The 15642-nt window shown below is 53.9% G+C and overlaps 1 protein-coding gene across 2 annotated transcripts; it reads right to left on the bottom strand.

Annotated features, from left to right (window-relative positions):
* Positions 1–15353, bottom strand: LYPLA2 (lysophospholipase 2). Of its 2 annotated transcripts, none has more exons than XM_077837685.1 (10): positions 15297–15353; positions 9677–9783; positions 8236–8267; positions 7226–7291; positions 5327–5374; positions 5003–5073; positions 4587–4660; positions 4158–4259; positions 3696–3872; positions 1–2986 (listed from the first exon to the last, which is right to left on the bottom strand). In XM_077837685.1, exons 2-10 carry the CDS (start codon positions 9752–9754, stop codon positions 2936–2938), a joined length of 699 nt encoding a protein of 232 aa, XP_077693811.1. In that variant the 5' UTR covers positions 9755–9783; positions 15297–15353; the 3' UTR covers positions 1–2935. The 2 variants fall into 2 exon arrangements, with proteins under 2 accessions (XP_077693811.1, XP_077693812.1); XM_077837686.1 differs by lacking the exon at positions 15297–15353 and adding an exon at positions 11582–11648.
* Between the last annotated feature and the right edge of the window lie 289 nt (positions 15354–15642).

Here is a 15642-nt window from a genome sequence, read left to right as displayed (position 1 = left end):
AGAGGTTTATGTTTTCTTTAATCTCAGATCCAAGGGTGTGGAACACAAACCCACCCCAAGGAAGTCAGAGAACTAAAAGCCATTTTCAGGAATGGACAGAAGCTTCTTTCTCTCTCTCCCTGAGTCCTCAGCATAGCCTCGGGCCCAGAGGAAGTTGCTGCTTACACAGGGAGAGAGCAGCTCCATGGAATGCTCTGAGAACAGGCCAGTACTTTCAACCAAACTATACATAAGAATGAACATGAGGCCAGGCCCCCCAGCCAGCCAAGATGCAGAATGTTCCAATTCACAGTCAAAGAGATCAGGTATAGCTGCCAGCCTTCATTGAAACTTGGGTGAGCTGCATGTCCCCCTGCCTCGGCCCTGGGCGGGGGCTGCTTTAAACAGACACAAGGAGGAGAAACAGGAGGGCTGTGTCCAAAATGAGAAGAGCTAGTCCTGCACCCCCCATGCAAGCAGCAAAATAAGTAAATCCTTTAAAAAATGGGTCCAATATGATTGAGAGTCTCTAGAGGGTTATTGCTTGGTGCAGCGCTGGCAGACTGGGCAAGTCTAGAACACAAGGCTGCGTCAATGGACCTTTGTCTAGCCCCCTTTTCTCCTGCCTCTGTGAAGCTGCACCCCAGCCAAGGGCACCATCCATCACCTGCTCTTTCCCTGGGGGGGGTCCCCATCTAGGCCGGGACTGAGTCAGTCACTGCCTTCCACTGCAGTGCCCTGCTCTTGCTAGGTCTGCAGAGAGACCCCAGCCCTGCCCCGACCCTGCAAGCTCCCAACAGGCCTTAGGGCTCCAGTGGTGGGAGGCAGTTGATGCCCCACCTAGCTCATCCAACCCCTCAACACACTGGCATCCCCAGTGCAGTTCTAGCCCTGAGCAGGCAGGGGGTTGAGCCCCAGTCCACACTGCCTTGCTGGCTAAGTCTATGCCAAGGGGGGGGGCTGTCTCAGCAGATGGAAACAGCAACGGCTGGAGGAATAAGGAATTCAGCCCTTAGCTAAAAAGGTTTCTTTAGAAGACATTTGCAGCTTGATTTTCCGGCCCCACTTATGCTCCAGCAGGCTGAGCCCACCAGAGGGAGAAGGCCTATGCTGTTCAACAGCAACCACCCTCTGCCTCTTCTGGGAGAGGCTAGCCCTCAGCTGGAAGGGCATGGGTAGGGTGACCAGATGTCCCAATTTTGGGGGCTTTTTCTTATATAGGCTCCTATTTGCCCCCCTACCCTGTCCTGATTTTTCACACTTGCCCTCTGGTCACTCTAGGGGTGGGGGAGAGAAGAGGAGGGATCCTCTGAGGGAGAGAGAACAGGTCCTCTCGGCTGTGGGGTGCTGCTCTGCCTGCCAAGGTAGATCAGCCAGCACCAGGGGCTCCCTTGAACAGGGCAGGAAGGACCCAGCCTTCCGTGAAGAGGGCCAAACCCCATGTGGCAAAGGCAGGCTCAGGTGACTCTTCATGCAGGTGATTCCGCTCTTAGGGATGTTTTCACATTCCCCGCTGGGACGCTCCCTGCCTCGGGCCAGCAGGGTAGTGCCTATGGGCAAGCATGCAGAGCCCTCAGGGTGCTGTGGGCATAGCAGCGACTGGCCCCGAGGGGTGATCTGGGACTGGCAGCCCCCTGGACAGTGGGAAAAGGTTCTCCAGCATTTGCCCTTAAAGAAGAGATGGAGAGACAGCTGAGCTGACATGGGCCATAGCAGATGCTGGTGAGAGGAGGCGGCTGGGAGCGAGTCTCCTTCCTGCATCTCTCCCAGCCTAGGACAAGAGCATCAGCTGGAGCTTTTCCTTCTGCCCTCCCACCCCACCTGACCCTGCTGTGAGAGGAAGGAGTAGCAGCAAGAGACCCTCCTGACTGGGCCAGCACCCAGGGCAGGTCTCAGGGGAGATACACTAGGAAGCTGGCTGTAAACTGCAGCGATTTGTCTTTGCCTCCTCACCTGGCTTCTAACAGTGCGGCGATGAGAGGAGACAGACGCGCTCTGGGATGTCCCAGCACGCAGAACGGAGAAGATTGTAAAGAGCAACAGAAGGAGAAGGAAATCCCTCGATTATCTCTATAACAGCTGTGCCCTGGCAGTGGAGACACAATCAGACGCAGTGTGGAGCCCGTGGGCATGGCTGCCTTCCTGTTGGGGGGTGTGCGTGTAACAGAGCACATGGCAGGAGGGGGTGTGGGTGGGGAGAATGTAGGGGGCTCCCTTCCAACCCACGTGTGCTGCCCGCTCCCTGAGCTGTGCTGCTGGGAGAGGGAGCAGAGTTTAAGGTACAGTCCCAGTGTAGCGCTCTCTGGACCAACGGCCCCTGAGCTGGGCCCCCCGGAGTTTCGGGTTCCAGAGGCTTATTTATTTTAAAACCCTCTGAATCGTCCCACCATGGAGACCAAAGGGCTGTGCACCTGCCGAGAGGCCATGACCCCCCCGAGCCGCTCCCCAGCCATGCTGGGTCACACAGCGGGTCATCGGGCCTTTCTAGGTAGCTTTGCAAAGCTCTCGAGCCCGAGCCCAGGGGATCATGGGCCAGCAGCCCCCCCCCAGATCCCAGTCATCTCCTCCTGCTTTCCAGGGGGAGGGACTCCCTGCTAACACTATAACAGGAGAGAAAAGCCAGGAGACCATGGAAATCAGCCTGAAATAGTGCTGAGCCCACCTCCATAGCCGGGTCTGAAACAGGAAAATCAAGGGGATTGAGAGATAAGGCCACACTGGACTTGGGACAGTCTCCACCTTAAACAGCTCCACTCTCAACTCGGGGAGCAACACCCCACCTGCCTGAGGGACCGTGGTGCAGAAGAGACAGGAGAGGGAAGGACTGAAGGGAGGGAAAACAACTGGAGTTGAGGTTGGTTGCCATGGCTTCTGTTTGCAGCAGACAGGATCAGCGGGAAAGATCAGAGGCGGTGACGTTGCGCCCTTTCCCCGCGACAGTCTCGAGTGGCTCCGCTTAGATCCGGGGCAGCAGCTTCTCAATGAATTCCTTCACCGCCATCATCTCCTGGACATAGACCATGAGAGCCTGTCACACGCGGGTGCTGCCCCGGCGCCCGCAGAGGAGCGTCCCTCAGGGGCAGGGCCTAGGGCTGGGAGGACATTGCAGGGGGTGCCTTGGGTCCAGCTTTCCAAGGGAAGACGCTGCCATTGCAGACAGTCCCCTGTGCTGAGTGCTCCCAGCGCATTGCTGGGCACTGGGCAGCGCAAGCCCCCCAGCATGAATGAGGGACTAACCCCCACCCGTGCTAGACGTAGGGGCTGGTGCTTCCCAGGTTCATTCAAATCTAGGCTTCTACACCCTTAGCTGAGACGATCTCCCCCCTCCTGGGGCCAGGGAAGTTCGGGGCCCATAGCCACCCTCCCCAACTCCAGGCCTCCTTGCAAAGGCCATTGCGCTCACCCCGTACTCCTGATCCAGAGCTCTGGCAGCTAAACTGCAGCCCCAGCCACCCTCTTCTTCAAGACAAAGATGCGGCCTTCACATAGTACAGATCCCAGCCCGCAATGCACCACCATGAGCCAAGCAGCCCCTTGATTGGATCCCACCAGGGCACTGCATGCTGGGATCTGTAGTCCATGCAGTCCACATCGATAGGAAATGTAAGGGTGGGCACAACCCGCTCCATGTTACGAGACTCGGGTGCGGCCTGCCGGCTCAGGTGCAATACCCAGATACCCGGGACCACAGCCCTCTGCACTCGCAGCTGACTGACCTGAGGGCAGGAGCTGTGCATCATTCCGGGGTAGGTTTTGAATTGAACCTTGGTGGGGGTGACGACGGACTTCAGCTTCTCGGCGGTGAGGGCTCCGAAGCGGACAGGGATCATGGGGTCCATCTCCCCATGACACTGCAGGATGGCGATATCCTTGTTCACGCCGTTGCATGCCGCCTGCAGCACAAAAGAGAGGGCTTAGTAGTGCCAGGATGCCTGGCTGGGGAGCGGATGCGTGATCGATGCAGTGTCCTGCCTATGGCCAACCTATGCCATCACCCCCAGTGCCACCGACTCCACCGGGGTGCTTGCTGTCCGCAGCCCCAGGCGGGGTTTGCTGAGTAAGAAGGTTCTGTGATGGGCAGCAGCAAAGCCTCCCCCCACCTCCCCCGATCTACTCACATCCCACATGGTGCCTGAGCAAGTAACAGATCCAGAGGCAGACAGACAGATCGCCGGTACCTGAGGGAAGGCCTTGTGCAGCGGGAGCCAGCAGCTGAGCGCCACGATGCCAGCCAGCTGGTACTGGGAGGTGAGCGCCGTGTAGAGCGATAGGGCACCACCCTGGAACATACCAAGCACAGGACCATGCAGTAGAGACGCTGCCTGGGCTCGCAGCTCCAGGTGAGTCCAACCCAGAGAGGGGAGAGTCACCCCTTCCCAGTGTAAGTGACACCAGAGGGGAGAGAACTCACCTCCTCCCACCACATGCACCAACTGCCCCAGGAGGAGAAGGTCCCCCTGCTTGGTGAATGAAGCTGAGAAAGTCACGGAGTCTAACTCAGCCATCCTCCTGCACCAACACGGCCAGGGAGCTGCTGGGCTCCTAGGCACCTGGGAGGCTGGGCTGGACCCAAGTCCCTAGCCCCAGCCTGTACCATCAGTGCCTACCTGCGAGAAGCCCCCAAGGATGATGCGGTTGGGTGGGATGCCATTCTTGATCTCATGCTCGATAACTGCTTTAACTGGAAGAAGCCAGAGAGAGGTGGATCAGCTCAGGATGGCCAGGGGGTCCTACAGTGTCACAGGGAAGCTGGGATCTGCGCAGGGCAGAATCAGGGCCAGGCCCTGGGTGTATTCTCCACACATGGCAGAGGACAGAGGCACAGAAAGTCTGAGATGAGGGACAAGGGAAAGGACGGGAGGAGCAGAGGCAAAGGCAGAAGCAGGGATAGATCCTGCTCCCCTCCAGGAGAACAAGAGGCCATGGTGAGTCGGGTGGAAAAGGGATGAAGACAGGGCTAGACAGAGGCTGGGGAAAGACCCTCAGCCCAAGTGGCTGCACCCCAACGCCTGACTCCTCTTACGGTTTTCAGATGCTTTCTTGATTCCAGCTTCGTCCTCAGGCGCGTCCGGACTCAGCCCCATCAGATCGAACCTGGGAGGGAACGCAAGTGAGATCAGCCCCCTCCTCACTCTCCCACTGTCCATGGCACAGGGGAGTCTAATGGCCAGATACACCCACCCCTCTCCACTTGTGGGGGGGCTCCAGCTATCTCCCTACCTACCTCTCCTCCACAGGTGCCTGGAGAGAGACCCCTGATTCCACCTGCCACTACCTCAGGCTGCCTCTGTAACATGAGCAACCCACATGCCCCCCCCTCCGCCCGCCCACAGCCCCATGAACTGACCAGGAGGGCATGACCATCTTCATGTTGAGGGTTACAGGAATCCTGGGCCTGCAGAGAAAGAGAGATCAAAAGCAAGCAAAACAGCCCGGGTGGGAGCCTGTCCCATTTTGGGGGCGGGGGGTTACAGCAGCTAAAGTGATCCTGGATCTACCGCCCGAGGGATCCAGCCCAGAGAGGGCACATTGGCCAACAAGCTTCCAGCCCTGCACCCAAGAGACTAATTGGTAACAAGGCAGCAGGAAGTGAATGAAGCAGTATGACGCGCCCCCTCGTGGTACGTCCTGCCACCAGCTGGAGGCTCACCTGGGCGGAACAGGATTTAGCTACAGTCCCTAGAGCATCGCTAGCTCAGACAAACACTGCGCCTCCACCAGGGACCAGACAATCCTGCAGGGAACCAAAGCAGCATTTGCAAGGATCCCTCCCCCGCTGCCCAATCCAGGTGGGCCTGGGGAACCACCCTGCCGGGGCTGAGCAGCAATCTGTTTCCCTCCCGCCCCCTCCACACGCAGCACCCCCATATCCGGCTGGGATCCTCCCCTTGTTTACTGTATGTCCAGTCCTCACTGCCTACCCCTTCCCCAGTTGCTAAGTCCCCATGTGCCCTCAGGCTCCCGGCCCAGCTAACACCGGCCCGGTTACGTGCCCAGAGCAGGCAGTGTGGTGTGCTGTTGCCTAGCAGCCCATCCAGGGACCCGACGTCTGGGGACTGGCTCTACTCTTGCCTTTGGTTGTCTGCTGCTGAGTTGGGAAGGCGCTGACAGGGCAGCACCTGCTCCCGTCCCGTGAGGATGGGACGCCCTGGAGCGGAGGGTCGCCGCTCGCTGGGAGGCAGCTCCGGTGCTTCCTCGGGACAGGTGAGTGCACATTTGTGTTGCTAACGAACCAGAAGCTGCTGAGGTATCAGTGCTCGGGCCGCGCAGGGCAAGTCGGGCACGACTGCTTTATACTGACCTGGCCTGCGCAGAGAAGGGGCCTGAGGCCGATGCTTCCTGCCTGCTCAATGCAGCCACAGGGAACAGCTAAGCCGCAGAACAGGGAGAAAATCAGACCCTGGGCAGCAGCATCTCACTCATGACCCAGCTGTGACTGGAAGCCAACTATCTGCCTCTCGAACAGAGACTGGGGGACATTCCCTGGACTCTGGAGAGGAAGGCAGTCAGCTGCCTGCAGAGCTGGGGAGACCTTTTCCTTGGCTGTTTTAGAATCCCTTGTTCGTCCTTCCAAAGTGCCCAGCTGAGGAGAGCTTGCCTTGCCCTCCAGTGGGACACGGCCAGTCATGAGACACCGGCCTTTCCAGAGTGACGCTGACTTGTCACATCGCAGGCACTAGTTAGCGTGTGCATACTTCACCCTCTGCTGGATTCACCATCGGGCTTACTCCAGGGACAGAGATCATGTTGCCCTCAAGTGGCTGCAGCCTACAGAGGATATGAGCCCTAATCCCAGCACAGCTGACACCAATTCTCCTTTAGCTCTGTATGCATGAGGCTTAACTGGTGACCCCTGCTGTGGCCACAGATCAATCACACAAGGCTTGGGTGCCATGAGTCCAACTCAGCAGCCCATCCTGCAGTCAGAAAGCTTCTCCATCACTGTGATCTACAACGGGAAAGGTCCATAGCAGTGAGGGGAAGTGGGAAGAGACGATGGGGCAAAGGAACAACACTACAGCCCACCAGCTCTGCCCCCCTGACCAGAACAGGAGAACATCCACGGAGAGCACCACGCATCCCAGCCAGCTCAGAGTGGGAGGGGAGAGCCCTGCCTGGGAGCAGCAAAGAGGCTCCAAGGCTAATTTCCATTCAGGACAGTGACTACTCGGTGAGATATCCTCCCCCCACTAACTAGCAGACTGTTTCAGAATTTCCCCCAATCAGGGGCAGAGGTGATACTTACGCATGAGGGCAGATATATTTCACATATGGGAGTCGGATGGAGGATAGCGCCTCAGCCCAGCTGTGCCTAACAGGAGAAAGGAGACAGTTCAAGCCTTACATGCTACCAGCTGTGAGGCAAGGTACCACCCTGCATACCGACACCCTCACCCCATCACAGCCATGTCATCCCTATAGAACCAGGGCTGGGTACCCTCTTGACCACCTCGGGAGGGGCAGATGCTCTGAAGCAGGGATCCCAACTCATTCTGCTCTACACACTGGCAGTAGCTCGTGAAAAGCCTGGCCACACCATCCATCTCCCTGCCTAAGCATCAACCCCGGCAGCACAAAGCCAGGGGGAGCTTCCGAAATACCCGTGTCTCGTACAGCTGGGTAGAGAGACCTAGAGCAAACAGGTCACACAAAGCTTAACAGTTAGTAACGGAGGCGTCGTTAAAGGAGAGGTAGGAGTTCTGCAGAGAGAGGGGCTCCATGTATGCAGCAGCCTTCAGTTACCGTAAATCAGCCTCACACAATGAATGATAAAGCACCTGCCTAGTCATAGAATTTACTCCCGACCTCACCCAGGGTAATGTAAAAACCGATTATACTTTACTAGCCTTCAAAAAAAATCCTCCTGCCAGGAGAGCAGAATGTTGTGAGGCCACTGGAAATCACAAATATTAAAGCTGAAATCCAGACAGCTGTTGGCCAGAGATACCCACACTAGGGTCATGGGATCATAATTTGCTGCACTTGCAGAAAAATCAAAGCACCAGTGAACTAGCTAGGCTCTTACTATCCCCTCTCTATCTGGGAAGGAGCAAAGCCATGCCCCTGCCAGACAGGCAGTGAAGCAATTTCCATGTATTTAAAAACACAGATCCAACAGGCTTATCTGCCTGATCTCTGCTCTGTGCTGCTACCAAACAATGCACTTTTCAAATCCTCGTGAAAGCAAGCAGCATTGATTCTAGGCGTACCGCTTTACAGCCAGACAACAAGGGCCAGTGCTCCAGAAATACTCACCCTGTGTCTCCGAGCCCATGTAAAAAAATGACCTGTAAAATTAAGGAGAAAACAAAGGTATTAGCCAGTACAACAGCTGGTGAATTGGTGGTGAGGCAGGTCTGGGATTTAAAAAGCAGCCATGTGGGGCATTGTGTAGGGCCATTCAGTCACAAACAAAAGCAGATGCAACACTCCGAGCAGAAATTACCCAAGCTAATGATGTGTCCCTGTGCCTTAGAGAATCATAGAACTGGAAGGGATCTCGAGAGGTCATCTTGTCCAGTCCCCTGCACTCATGGCAGGACTAAGTATTATCTAGACCATCTGAGAGTGATGCACTGAACTGGGACAGGCTCACAGATTTAGTGTTACAGGATCTATTTATCACCACCTGACTCATGGGCACTGGCTAACTCGAGCTGTCTTCTTGGTTAAACAGCCTAGACCAGGGCTCTTGGACCTGTCATTAACGTGCCTACCCGATCATTCTGGAGAGCGCAGGTTTGAGGGCTGGGCTGGTGCTCTCCAACGATTTACTCTCCCCATAAGGAAGGTGCAGAAATCTCATCACTTGTGATTTTTAAAATTAGACTAGACAGCCCTCTAGCAATGTGTGCTCTTGGGAGGTGACCCTGCCCAGGCCCCCGGAGATGGGCCTTTTTCCAGCTACTTCTATGATTCTGCAGCAGGACCGAATCTAAACAGCTGACTTTGGGGAAACAAAAGGGTTCTCTTTAAAGGCGCTCATCAAGGATGAAGAGTTTGCCTTTGGAACTTTGCAGGGAAGATTCTGAAAGCGCCCAACTCCCATTGACTTTCCAGGAGTTGGGCACTTAACTGCACTCTGTGCCTCTGAAACCGTCCCCGACCCCACTCTTTATTCACTGTTAACTTTTAGATAGCAGTGGGCACCTTATAAATATCAGTAATCACTAATCCACTCTAAGAGGCTTGGACAGCGTTCCTCCTCCTCCAGTTTTATCCTTTTCCACTGAGCAAACATGAACCCAACCCCTCACCCCAGTTCCTAGTGACACCTGAAACTGACAAGGCTTTCTCGCTGGGGACTGGAGGGCTCATAGAGGCTTTCTGCTCCAGGGCTGTCAAACTGGCAGCTTCCACTTCCAAGAAGGGAAATAAGGGTGTGCAGCAACACCAATCGGCCAGCACAATTCAGCGAAGCAGGGCTAGTTCCTGGTTCTCAGCGGCTACAGGAGAGCACACTGGCTTTGTGCAGGTCCTACTCAAACAGCAGTGTGAGTTTTTAATTTCAAGAGATGAAGACACTTTGAACCCAAGAGAGGCTGCCCCTCTGAGCGCATCACTATCTCAAGATGGGCCTGAGCTAGAGGACAGCATCCCCTTTGCATTTAACATCAACAGAGGGAAAGACAAAGGCCAGTTAATTTCCTAATCAGCTGAGGCTACAGCAGATGGACACAGCAAAGACCATCCTTACCGCTGCAGTCTCCCGTTCTGCCCCTGAAACAGTCACTGCATCAGCAAGGAGGGGGACAGACATGTTGTTACCACACATACACTGAAAGGGACTCCAACAGCTGGCACCTGCAGGGCAGAGAGACAAAATCAAGTTGCAAATCCCAGCTCCAATGTGAGGGGCTGGCAGTCAGATGGGCTTGGTACCGACAGATTAACATCCCAGCTCAAAGCCAGCTCAGCACGGTGGTGCCCGGAAGCTGCTGCTGTCTGACAGCTGTCCACTGAGGCCTGTGTGGAACAGGAGTTGAGGGGCTCAGTTTAGTTTGTAGTGGGCCATGGAACCAACATTCTCCTCCTCCCCTAAGGCTGCTCCCTTCAGGATGCGGGTGAGGCACATTGTGGGACACAGGAGAAGCTTGTACCTGCCTGGACTAACAGCGATCTGGTCTCCGGGGCTCTCAACTGGGCAGCTTTCACAAGAAATAAACACGCACAAAAAAGGAAGTGAACTTTGCAATCGCCATCCCAATGAACCCTGCACACACATGGCCTCTCAGACACGAACGTCATGCATGCCGGTAACATATTGACTAACACCCTGCAGCATCAGCAGATCGTTTATGAGCCCCCAAACTAAACCAACCCAGGGTTTAGACTGACCGAGTGGACAACTCAAAATGTAACGCCCCAGGGATGGTCAGAGAGGGTGACATGGAGCAGAACTCCAGGCTTAGCTCAGGAAAGGCGAGCGAGAACTCATACCGAACTAGTTTCAAAGCTCCTGCCTCTTCATACAGAGGGGAACATGCAAGTGATGAATTGCAAAGCCAGGAAGCAGCAAACAGCACTTCTGAATTAAGCTTTTTTGGGGGGCGGGGGAGTGTTGGAAGTGAGGATAGGAAGCAGGTCCTGAGCTTCATCATCTCTATTCTCCCTTGAGGGCATCTCACCAATAGCTGCAACCTTAATAATCCCCAAACTCTGCGTCTGCCGATCACTGCCTGTCAGCTCATGGCAAGGGTTTGTCTCTCCCTTCCTGCCCGGACCTGGGCTCTGCGCAGCACCCTCCAAAGGGCCTTGGGAGGCTCTGTGGGGGAGGACGTTTGTGGGAGCATCATCCAATCATATTTCGTTGCGACAGAACAGATTCAGCTCAAGCCTGGCTGCTCGGGAGTCAGAAATCAGTGAATGTTTCCCACTTATTGGCAGCTGATTGGGTGGTGAAAATTGACTCTTGCTTCTTTTCATTGAGCTGTAGCTCACGAAAGCTTATGCTCAAATTAATTGGTTAGTCTGTAAGGTGCCACAAGTACTCCTTTTCTTTTTGCGAATACAGACTAACACGGCTGTTACTCTGAAACTTAAGGTCAAGGCTATTGATCTCACTGGTAACAGTGCAGGGATTGGAGGAGTCAAGGCCCAGTTCTAGCTCAGCATACCTCCCTGGCTGTCATGGGAGCCATGCTGAGGAGGAGGAACAACAGGAAAGATCTCAAAGGCAAGCTCTGCCTGCTGCCCTCCGCTTTTCAAACAGACCAGTGACAAACATTTTGCAATGCTAATAAACCAGACAGCCCTTTGTTACCCAGCTACGCCCACAGACCCAGCTGGATAGAAAACAAGCAACATTCACCTGCTGGCATTACAGCTACATCACCTGCAAAATCTTCTTTGCATCTGTTAATACAATCACCATCACACCCACCTCAAACAGCAGGCAAACGCTGCCTGCACGTTTAATCTCACCAAACAAGTTTACTGCTCGTGGAAGGTGCCAGCTATTAACAATCCTGGACATCGATATCTTATTCAGCCACAGAACAGGTGCAGCATGGGCACAGGGCACTTCCCCACATTGTCCCACTAGCGTCAACAGCTATAGCCTGGAGGGAGCTCCATCTCCATGGCCCAGTAAAGTCCTTACCCTCTCTGCTGAAACTGCCCAGATGGGTGCCAGTCACATCCAACCGTTCCAGTGATTTTGATGATGTGGAAACCTGTCCAACGGGAACTAAACCCAGATCCACCAAACTCGTTTCACAGACTGAACAGTCATGTTTTCAGACTCTAATCACATATTAGAAGAACGAGCTCATCAGATCTAGCACCCAAATGCCACATAAGCAGCCGCAGAGATTGAACCCACATATTACTGCATTTCCCATGTTCAGAGAAACAAGTGGGGAGGAACAGCACTCGCCAGAAAGGTAGGTGACAACAGTCCCAAAGAGCAGAGTCTCACTGTCCAGCATAGCCTAATGGTCCCTGTCCTGAGAATAGTTACTAGTTGAGTACATTAAAGAATGTTAGGCTCTCAGATACTATGGAAATGGGGCCCTACAAGAACCTAAGATGGATGCATAGATCAGTTAAAATGTGCTCCCTATATCGGATAAGAACTGATCCCCCAACCTTCCCCCCCCCGCCCCCCCCCCCCCACACACACACTCTGCTCACACAGGCTGTGAGGGGCTAACAGATGGTATGGCAGTTCAGAGAAGCACTCCGTATATTCAACCCTCTCTGAGCTGGGAACCTCCAGGGAGCACTCTCCTAAGATCTCCAATGCTCTATGATTTTAGTTGGGTCAGAAATACCATAAAAATAGCCCACTGCCCCAACATTTGAGCATGTATGCCTCCCAGTTAGTGCAGAGACAGCCACAAAGATAAGACGTTAAGGGGCACTCTATCAGGCCCCCAAATGTGTTTTATGCAAAACAATCAAAAGTAAATTTTAAAAAAAATGTAAAAAGAAACCTTTGCAAGATTTGGGAAATTTCAATTAATGTGGCTTTTTGCTTAAATTTAAGCAGCTCCTTGGAGTAGCCATCACTCAGTCATTGGCATATTATGCTCCTACATGAGACCTGAGAAAACTGGACTAGAAATGAACAGAGTTGAGGGGCCAGACTCAACGGGTGCGCAGCTCAGCTTACATTGCCAGTGAAATGCAAACAGCTGCCTGTGATGTGCATGGGTAGCAGCAGAGGACATCAGAGAGTTTGCCCTGCCTGCAGCACCACATGGGCAGTCTGTAGGCTGGATTTTCGTGGAAATCAGGCTTTTCAGGCTTTCTGATCCTCACCAAAATTAGTAGGCTTATGCCCATTGATCCTAAAACATTCCCTGAAAAATTGGAATTGACCAAATATGGTTTTCAGAAGTTATCACGTTAGATGCAGTCAGAGAAACGCCATTAAGTTGAGTGTAGGGTCTTGATTCACTCAACTACAGTGGTCTCAGTGTCACAAAAGACAAAAAGATAAGACAGTCACAGCCTACAGTTTTAAAACCTACTAAGCCAAATTCATCCTTCATGTAACTCCATCAAAGTCAACGGAATTATACCTGGGGAGAATTTGGCCCCATGATTTTTAACCTTACTTTCTCCTTAATAGAATTTGGCCAGGAAAGGTTCACTCTGAGCTTGTGGCAACAACCTGCATCAGTTCTTATTTTATCCAAAGCAATTTGGTCTTCCCTAATTAATCCAATCCTTTCTACTATACAATAACAATAATAATTAACACTCATGCCCATCTATAGATCCACTGAAAGTGCTCCCCTTAGCATAGTACAGGAATCCCAGCTCACAGAGCATGCAGTCTGAAGTGCCATATCAGAAATGCCACCAAAGATTTTACAAAGCAGCATGTTCTTCACAATGTACCCCACTCTGCAGCACCTTTCATAAGCTTGATACTTGGGAAAGCAAGTGATTAAGTCTAATAAATGGTTAGAGCCAGTCCCTCTACAAGCTTCCCTCAGGCAGCTCTGCCAATGCACCTGATGCATCTCCCATTCCAATCTTGGACCCCTTCAGAATACTCTCCCAGCACACCTCTGTCATGACCTGCAACACCACCCTGCACCACTGCTTATTAATCAGTTCTCTTACTTTTCACCCCTGCCAATGCATCTCAGACCTCATCTAGACCAACCCCTGCAAATCCTCTCTTTGATCCCTCTTGAACGCTCAGCAAATTGTGGCAAATTGTGTGGTGGTTTTCGTGATGTACACAGCAGCAGACTAAGTACTAGGACAATGACCTTAGGCCACCAGAACAGAAAGCTTGGGCCAATAACCCATTGCACTGTGCAGGTCCCAGTATGGATATCCTGCCAGCACTGGCTTATCTTTGCTGCCATATCCCCTAGCTAAAACCCAGAAAAGTGCTTCACACATGGATAATCTATAACAGTCCCCCAACCCAATGGATCCCCAACACCTCCCTAGAGCCTCCTAGTGTATTTCTCTCCCATCCCTTTTCTGGTCTCTTACCCAATCAATACCAGACTCCTTTTTGCCTCTTTCCCCAAACTCCACTTAGGAAAGAAAAGGAGGACTTGTGGCACCTTAGAGACTAGCAAATTTATCTGAGCGAAAGCTTATGCTCAAATAAATTTGTTGGAGTACTTGTGGCACCTTAGAGACTTTTCCTTTTTGCGAATACAGACTAACACGGCTGCTACTCTGAAACTTAGGAGAGAGTCTTCTCCTCTGCCACGCCTACCCTCTGGAACAATTGTGTATCTGCTCTCAAAACACCATCCAGACACACCTCTCTCTCCTGCCTTGCTTCCTCATTGATTATTGGGTTATGAGAAACTCTCTTGTTTGACTGTCATTTATGGTGCTTGCTACCTTGTGCTGTGTTTTGAGTGCGTACAGTCGGCAGAATAGTACATTCCACACTAACGTCTCTGATTTGTCTCCTGCAATATCCTTGCACTGACCCAGCTCCCAGATTTCCTACATTATCCCAAGTACTACATGCTTACCAGGTCTTCTCTCCCTGGATATGGTCCCCATGGCATATCCCTACATTTCCCCTACCCTGAGCCACCATGTGCTTCCTTAGCCTGCAGGCAAACACAGTTTTTCCTGTATCATCATAGACAGTCAATTGCAACATCCCTCTACTGATCTCCAATAGCCCAACACCCTCGCACCTCACACACGGCACAGCTCATTCACAGAGCAGCTCTAGGAGCTTCAATAGCACGTCCCACCACATGCGGCCCATGATATTCTTGGGGCCATTTCCACCTGACCCCATAGCCCAAAACTCCCCTGGAGCCCCTCCATTACCATCTCCTGAGATGCGTCTGGGCCCCAGCCCCATCACCCTCCCATCTCAGGTGTCTGTCCCAACGACATCAAGGTCTTACCTCTGCCTCCCTCCCCCCCATAGACCATTCTCCCTCCACACATACTTTGGCCATTATCCCCCACCGCACTGACCCTTCCCCCCATCTCTCCCCACAATAGCTCACTTCCCCTCCCCCTACACTGGCCCTCTTGCCAAAATAGCTCACTTCCCCTCTCCCGCCACCGACCCCTCCCCATGTCTCCCCCTCCCCACTATAGCTCACTTCCCCCCGTCTCTCCCCACAATAGCTCACTTCCCCCTCCCCCTACACTGGCCCTCCTGCCAAAATAGCTCATTTCCCCTCCCCCCACCGACCCCTCCCCAGCTCAGTTCCCCTCCCCGCGTCTCCCCCCTCCCCACTATAGCTCATTTCCCCTCCCCCCACCGACCCCTCCCCACAATCGCTCAGTTCCCCTCCCCCCACCGACCCCTCCCCACAATCGCTCAGTTCCCCTCCCCCCGTACTGGCCCCCCCGCTCCGCACCTCTCTCTCTCTCTCCCCGGCTCCCAGACACACTCTCCTGCTTCTCCGACCGGAACTTCCGCCAGCCGACCGGTCGGGGCGCCCCGCGGTCAGCCCACCGGAAGTGACGACACCCATGGCACGGAAGCCGGGGGGCGCCATCTTGGCCCGACCCGGCGTGGGGGGCGGGACCGTCCCGCAGAGGCCGCCCAGCGGGGGGGGGTACGGACCCCTCCCGGACGGAGCGGGATCAAGGCCCCGAGCCTATCCTGGGTTTCACTCCATGCCCAGGGCGCTAGGCCTGGAAGGGGGCGGCGTCTTCCTCCCCCCCAGCCGACCCCCAGCCACCCATGGCGGGTGGGGCAGC

The sequence above is a fragment of the Eretmochelys imbricata genome, chromosome 19 (genome assembly GCF_965152235.1).
Source record: "Eretmochelys imbricata isolate rEreImb1 chromosome 19, rEreImb1.hap1, whole genome shotgun sequence".
NCBI classification, from domain to species: Eukaryota; Metazoa; Chordata; order Testudines; family Cheloniidae; genus Eretmochelys; species Eretmochelys imbricata.
The sequence above is the reverse complement of the archived record's forward strand: the minus strand, read 5'-3'. Positions and strand labels throughout refer to the sequence as shown.

What these genes read in the sequence shown, in the direction of transcription:
- LYPLA2 (XM_077837685.1), bottom strand. Translation starts at nt 9,754, where the DNA reads ATGTGTGGTAACAACATGTCTGTCCCCCTCCTTGCTGATGCAGTGACT. An exon ending in TCCTTGGGGGCTTCTCGCAG is followed by an intron (nt 4,260 to 4,586) that starts GTAGGCACTGAT and finishes GGTATGTTCCAG; the next exon opens with GGTGGTGCCCTATCGCTCTA. An exon ending in TGCACAGCTCCTGCCCTCAG is followed by an intron (nt 2,987 to 3,695) that starts GTCAGTCAGCTG and finishes GTCTATGTCCAG; the next exon opens with GAGATGATGGCGGTGAAGGA.